The sequence below is a fragment of the Plectropomus leopardus genome, chromosome 9 (genome assembly GCF_026936395.1).
Source record: "Plectropomus leopardus strain MGB_pleo_1.0 chromosome 9, ASM2693639v1, whole genome shotgun sequence".
NCBI lineage: Eukaryota > Metazoa > Chordata > Actinopteri > Perciformes > Serranidae > Plectropomus > Plectropomus leopardus.
Genome location: NC_142184.1, coordinates 28,657,508 through 28,664,924, shown reverse-complemented (window position 1 = coordinate 28,664,924; position 7,417 = coordinate 28,657,508). Strand labels below are relative to the sequence as shown.

Below are 7,417 nucleotides of genomic sequence, written 5' to 3'. Positions count from 1 at the left end.
CATAAATTGGAAGAAAATGCACCAACCACATAGAGAGACAATTTATATTCCCAAAAGCTAACAACTGCAATTAACAGCCCAAATCCCAGCACACATGAGTGAGTCATTTCAAAGAAAGAGTCCCTACAAACACAAAAGCTTCCAAATGTCTTTGACCTGGCACAAACACTGCTGTTTCAAAGTTCTCCCACGCAGCTGTAGGCAGAGGTGAGCTAAACTATTTGAAGGCATCAGGCTTCAGGCTCACAATTCTGCAGAAAACAAAAAACAAGCTGGTGAAGCACCTCAGGACCTTTTAAAAGGTGAATTACTGGTGCCTCTGGTTATGAAGGTTGAGGCCTTTGTAGGTTTCTGGCAAGAAAAGCAGCCTGTCAACCATCTGTTGAGCTGAAGTTCAAGTTTGAATCCTTTGTGTTACTCTCAAAAGCTCTCTCTGCAATTTTCCTCATTGTAGGTTTGATTAATAGAAAAGATAAATGCCTAAACAAATGCATGCATGCAGGCGTGCTTGTGAGCTCAGATTTTTCCAGAGCTCTTGTCATGAATATGCAGATGCGGCACGGACATCCATTCAAAAACGTTGACATATGCAGCAGTAATCAGTGTCTTTTTGTTTTGTTTTGTTTTTAAATCAAGTGTCCCTTATGCTTGGTTTATTCTGCGCTCTCATGTAAGCACAGATTGTCCAAACACCAGCATGGAATGCAGGGAGCTCAATGCCAGAAGGGCACAAACAAGAAAACAAGCACATATCAGCATCTCAAAAAACCAACCTCTGAATTTTCAACATTCTTGACATTTTCCTGCTAAAATTGGGCTTTCAAAATGTCATCTTGTGGCAAAGAATTCAGATGCACAAAAATATGAATGAGGTCTGCTTTAAGGACAACGGCACACGACTCCTCCTCGGCTTCACCTCATCGCTCAAAGGCAGAGGCTGTAATCTTAGAAGAGCTATGAATCTGGACAAGGAGAGGGGGACAACGTGCACAAAAGTGTCTTGAATTTATCCTAAAGTCTTCCTTGTCCTGCCTTTTTCGCTGCCCCAATGTGATCTGCTTCTTCTCACGCTGCGAACAGGGCGTCAGTTAACATTCCAAGTCTTGGCCTGTCGGGGCACTATAAATCACTTATGCCTCACCTCTTCTTCGTGGTCACACTCCTTTCTTTCGGCTGTAGGCATAATGACAGGAGAGAGAAAATGAGTAAAGTACTGGTATGGCCCTCTACCCTCCTTTGGTTGCTCAATCACCAGCTTATCCTGCTGCAGCTGCTGTTCCTCAATGTCATCCTTATTTTATGGGAAATCTTGACCTAGTGCATGAGCCTTGTGGGATGAAGATGAAAATAACAGTTCATAAAGCATTAGAGGGGGTTGTTTTGTTCCATAAATATATTTTGATAACAAATATTAAGAAGTTTAATCTAAACTAAATACAGTAACTTGGTGTCTTTTCACAGGCCGCCGTTTGATTTTAATTAATTGCACCCTGAGGAGTACTTTCAAAAATAAAGAGAGATCCTGCAGCCCTGACCACCAAATGTTCCCAAATAGAATTCCAATCACCACTTAATCCCCACAGGCCTCTCTCCGGGGAATCTGTCGGCTAGTGTACTCTTGAATTTGACGGGTGCAGCCGGAAACCCTAATGTTCAAGCCACAGTCTTAAAATTCCCGAAACCATGGAGCTGTTTGCCTCAGGGATGAGTCTATTAGTGCAGCTTTTACAGTCATGGTGCTCATTTGTTTCACTTCATATACATCTGATTACTGCCCAAAAAAAATAAAAAATAAAAAAATAAAACAAAACTGCACAACAAAAACATTGTTATAATGTCACATTGATATTCAATTTTTTTCAATTTATGCATATTTGACTGAGTTCTTGAGTGTGTGGCTAGACGATACTACATTTTCTTTATATTTTCTTAATATGTAGATGTATTATACTGCTTTCTTACATCAGTTCCATCATTATTTGACATAACTGAAGAGTGACTTGAACATGCATGCTCAATATGTATTACAGCACCATGCAATGAGACAGCAAACACATGCATCCTATTACTGGAGTATAATCTTCCCTGACCAAGGCAGACATTTAGTTTAGGCATACAACAATTCCCTCTGTGGCAGAACTGAAATAGAGCGCTTCAGAATAAGTCCTACAGCCCGGAAATGTGTTAGCATTTTAGCTCTCCAGGTTCCCTCGTCTCAAAGTCAATGGGTTTTTTGAATGCCTTTTTGGTTAGATGCCTATAATTAGGCCTGTGAATGACAAAAACTTAAAGATGTTTTTATGTTTTGTTCTATGACATAAAGTATGTTAATATATACCCATTTTGTGAATTTTGAAGCTTCTAGCAATCTTTAAAAAGGTGTTGCTTAAAAAGTGACTAAATGAGACAAAAAACATTTCATCACACTGTTATGGTTGCAATGGTATAATGCAGCCACAGTGTAGTTTGTCTATAGTCAAATGTTAGCTTTTTACTTTTAGCAATTGCAAGAAGATTTTTAAAAATCATAAAAGTGGTGTTCATTTGTGAAGATTATCTTGCTGAATAAAACTTGCAAGTATCATGTTTGTTTGCTACAGAGCTTTTTTTCTGCAATAATCCCAAATCAAATGGAAAAATCCCATTGGCTTTTTGATGAGGGAACCAGGGCGGTGTTAACTTCTGCATCGGCCTCCAATTAAAATCATCCCTGTAGCACTCAGTAAGCCTCTATAAGTTGTGCTTGCTGCAAGCAAAAATACTACAAATCAATCAAAGAAAAAAAATGTACTTGCTTAAGAGGTATTTTTAAGATCTAAGCCAGAGGCTCTCAAACTGTGGGGCGGGCCCTCCTGGGAACCATCGAGCCACTACACTTGGGGCATTGATAAGTGGGGAAAATATGTTGAACAAAGCTGAATAAAATGATTTATGAAGGGAAAATAACCGAACAAGAAATTAACATGGACCCTTTTTCATTAGTTGGCTCCCAAATTATTGTTAATAATGGAGTAAAAAAATGTGGGCTGGATGGGGGGACACTTACTTTTTTGGCTCCTGAAAGTGGGCATGAAAGAAAAAGTTTAGCAACCACTGAACTATGCAAATGTTCTCTGCTTCAAATAGGGCACTGCTTTTCTTAGAAATACTCAGATTCACTTCTATGCTCCGGGGAATATGCAGTCATATCACAATGAGGGCTAGATCCAAATTTCAAAGAATAAATAATTTTCGTGGTAAAATGAAAAGACTATTGACTTCTGTGGCAACCTGATTCACAATGCTGTGTCATAGCTTTAAACCTCAGCCATGTGGTTTAGGCAGATACTGACATCTTCTGACTGCTGAATGGACTGCAGCACTGACTCTGGTGAGCTTTGATACAGAAAGTATTTTCATCACTGAAACTATTGCAACATGCTGCAGAGGCACAAAACTTGAAGCTCCAAGGACGTGAACAGACAAGCTTATTGATTTTAAATTACAACACTGCAAGTCTTTTTTTTCTTAACCCACAGTCAAAATTATAAATCTTTCCTCATCAGTCAGTGCATCAAAATAAATTCAGTTTCTAACAGCGAGTCACAAAAACACAAACCAAGAGTGACGGACCATTTAATGATCTTCAGAAGTAAGTTAAACAACCATTTATTTTACAGTTTAAAATGTCCTCATGGAGGAACAGCAAAATACACTCAAAATGAAGATTGATCAAAAGACAGTTTTCATATTAATCACTGTTTTAAGTTTTTTTTCCATTGTATTTTCTTTTCATTTGTTTATCAAAAATTATAAGTGCCTTCAACATAACCATGAGAGTATTCAGCTTGCAGTCACTGAAATATTTACACCACAAAACTGACAAGCATGGTTTTACTTTCAGCATCGGTATTACACACCTCATCTCCTGTCTCTTTCAGACTGCTTTGTTTTGTTGCACAAAACAAAAAAATAAGGACCCTGAAGAAAGACAATTATAAAGGGGAAAAAATACACAAGAGCACAGATTAAGGACATTATTATTTACAGCTTGGCTCAAGGAGACAGTTAAGGGGAGGGATGGAGACAGATGATCAACACATCCAGTAGCGGCATGATGTCAAGTTCAAGTCACATTCTTTGCCTTTATGATTTCAGTTTACCCTTTAAGATTTGAAAATAAAGCATGCTATAGCACATCGCTCATGAAGTCACAGCTTAAGTGACCTCAAGATGCAGTCCTTAAATATGCAAGGATGATTTTCAGACAGCAGGGGGCAGTAAAGGACCACATCAGGGAGAAGGAGAACAGGAATACAAAAAGAAATGCAACTCCTACAATACAATGGTTCCTTCAAAATGAGGATACAACTTCATAATGTAAAAGCACTGTAGTAACAGATTTGGGCTGATGATCAATACTAAAACAAAAAAGGAATCAAGTCTGCCCTCTGAGTGGCAAAATACAAAGTCACATATGAAAATAGGTTCTGATCAATTTTTGTTTTAGATACATTGCGTGTGTTGAGCATTTGAAAAAAGACATTTTGGCACAGAATCAATTTTAAAAATATTTTTTTGTGAATATCACTCCTGGATCCTGTACAGATCCTTCCCCTTCTTGCCCCTGCCCAAAGAAAAAAACATTTGATGATCTGTCTTGTAAAATAATTCACTTGGTCTCTCCACATTGCTTCAGTCTTTAAATATTTATACTATTTACAGTTTCACAATTGTCCACAATACCCTTAGGCTTAAAGAAGATGCAAACAAAAATAAACAAATTAAATATTCTTTATATAGTCCCCTGTTGAGGCATTGAGTGTAAACTGTACAACTCTAAACGTCCCCTCACGAGTTCCTGGGGTAGGGAACACTTCGGGATGGAGAGTTGAATCCGGAAATGATGTAGAAGTTGGCTGATGGTGAAGGAGCAAAAGCAGTATGACTGATCAGGCTGAAATGATTCTAGATCATTTTTCAGGCAATGATTTTCTTTTATCTTGCAAAAGCATGGCTGATCACGAGAGTAATTCCATAACATGTATCATTTTACACTCAAAACTGTACAGAGTTCACAATTTTTTTTTCTTAACATAGTGCAATGACTTCTCATATCGTTTGTCTTTAAAAAAAAAAAAAAAAATCACAATCACTTTTATGAAGGTAAAAAATATCCCATAGGAAGGTCTCAATCCATAGCTTTGTGGGTGCTATGAATTAGAAAAGGCTATGCACAACACCTCCAAAAATGGCATAAATGAAATGAGAAATCAGACATGATCATCAAAAATCCTCGTTCGACCCTTCAGATCCTCTCCATAAAGGTAAAGTTTTTGGAATTCGATGTCATTGAGTGACTTAAGGACTTGGTGAAGTGAAGGAGAAAAGGTGAGTGCATGCTAAATTAGATTTTTTTTAAAAAAAAGTCAAACTCAGAAAAATATGAGGCAATTCCAGTTTACAAAACTGGACAAGTCCAAAGGGGCTGGTGTTGGCTTTGTTCAGGGAAAAGAATGGAGGTAATTAAACCGAGGCAATGACAATCATGAGGTGAGGGGAAATGCTGGAGATGCTGTTTAGAAGGTCCGGGGCCAGGCGCGAAAGGTGGCTCTCTGAGAATTCGCATGGAGGGAAAATCTGCACCACGTATGCTGGCTGTGAATCAAAAGATGAAAAAAGCACAAGAGACAGAATAAAGTTTTTATATATCATTGTGAAAAACAGGTACAGCAAAAAAGGTAGAACAGAAAATGACCTTTCAATGACCACAGACCTGATTAGAGCCAGGGTTGGGCACATTGATAATGCCAGCTGCCTGTTTGGCTTGCAGGTAGGTGATGAAGCCACTTTTCAAGGCTTGGGTTTGACCAAGGACATCTTCTTGGTCTCGACCACAGGGTAGAGCCAGGAGCAAACAGTAGTCATTCTCCACCTGTAATGAATGTTAAGTCTTTTATCATTAATGTAAACAAAAAAGCCCATCCCACATAGTGCTCATCGGATTATTGGTTAAAATCCATTAACTTGCAATAGTGTCTCCATTGGATAAACCAAAATAAAATGTGTTCATATTAGGGGTGGCCAATATGGCCATAATATATCATATTTCTTGGTATTTTTGTGATAATGATATTATTGCCGATATGACAGAAATACTGAGAATATGTTAGTATTAATTCCAACAACATAACATAACATTGCAACAAAATAAGTGTTGTTTTTTGTTGTATATGTCATCATAAATGTAGTTTCCTTGCAAATATTCACCGAAAACTGAACAAAAATGATCTTTCAGTTCTTTAGTTTTTAAATAACAAAGGCTAAGAGTGAGATTCATATTCTCTATAACATAAAAATATTATGACAAAATAAAAAAGATCAAAAATTACACATCCACACAGTTGCCAAATTAAAAAAAAGAACAACAAAAACAAAAAACACTGTTCTCATTCTATAAATGATTCTATACCACTGACGTTGCTCCTGGCTGGTAGCTATTTTGCTTGAAGCCACACTAGTTGGTGCCATGTAATTGTATGATTATGTCAACAAATCAAATTAAATATTAAAAATTATACTGGTATTGTGGACGATATAATATGGAACATACCTAGTTCATAAAAAACTATAGTATCTGCTTTTCAGCAGTGGTGAAAACCAAAATACTCACAGTCATTCTGCGCGCCACGCTGTCCAACTGGGAAGCCTCAAGCCTCATCCTCTGGACAATACGGAGAAGAGGACCACCCTCTGGGGGCGGCAAGGAGCGCTGGGCCAGTACGGTGTTGCCAGAAACAAAGTGTAACTGGACAGCAGCCTGGTCGTTCTTCAGTGCCAGCAAGCCTTGCCATACAATAGGGTATTTCTGTACAACAAAAACAGAAAACGGTTTCTTAGATATGGTTGTCTCTATGATACTATCTTGAAAACATATTTCATGTAAGATGACATTCCTGCTCAATCTGTCTTCCTACCGTCAAAAGCTGCACCATGTCAACAGAACGATGTCCTGAATGTTCCAGCTTAGCATCAGACCGTGGGTGCAGAGAGCTTGATGGTGGAGCTGCTGGCGGAGGTGTTGACAGGAAGGCTGGAGGGCCTTTCTGAAGAGATAGATCTGACTTGTGAGATAGACTCATAGGGGACGTCATGGGAGACTGGTACGAGGGGGAGACTGTATCCCCTGATATTCGCGAAATGTGTGAGAGGTCCCCAGAGGTAGCATGGCGAAGATGGGAACTCTCAGGCTTGGAATCACTTCCTCCCCCATGTGATTGAGACATTTTACCCCTGTGTCCCAGCTCAGGCTCTGGAGGGACCTGATTAAGAAAATACATAACAAATGAAAAAATAATGCATATTTTGTATGTGTATCTGAATATTATCTATAAAATACAATTATATGACAAAATGCTGAAATATTTGCAAAAAATGA

The 7,417-nt window shown here is 38.4% G+C and overlaps 1 protein-coding gene across 2 annotated transcripts in view; it reads right to left on the bottom strand.

Annotated features, from left to right (window-relative positions):
• Positions 1 to 3,598: 3,598 nt before the first annotated feature.
• Positions 3,599 to 7,417, bottom strand: part of spen (spen family transcriptional repressor) — a 28,327-nt gene continuing 24,508 nt past the window's right edge. For both annotated transcript variants that reach the window (XM_042492512.2, XM_042492513.2), the window contains 4 exons: positions 6,957 to 7,301; positions 6,653 to 6,847; positions 5,756 to 5,914; positions 3,599 to 5,637 (listed from right to left, as the gene is read on the bottom strand). In XM_042492512.2, the coding sequence (XP_042348446.2) occupies positions 5,506 to 5,637; positions 5,756 to 5,914; positions 6,653 to 6,847; positions 6,957 to 7,301 (831 nt within the window). In that variant the 3' untranslated portion in view covers positions 3,599 to 5,505. The remainder of the gene's footprint in view (positions 5,638 to 5,755; positions 5,915 to 6,652; positions 6,848 to 6,956; positions 7,302 to 7,417) is intronic.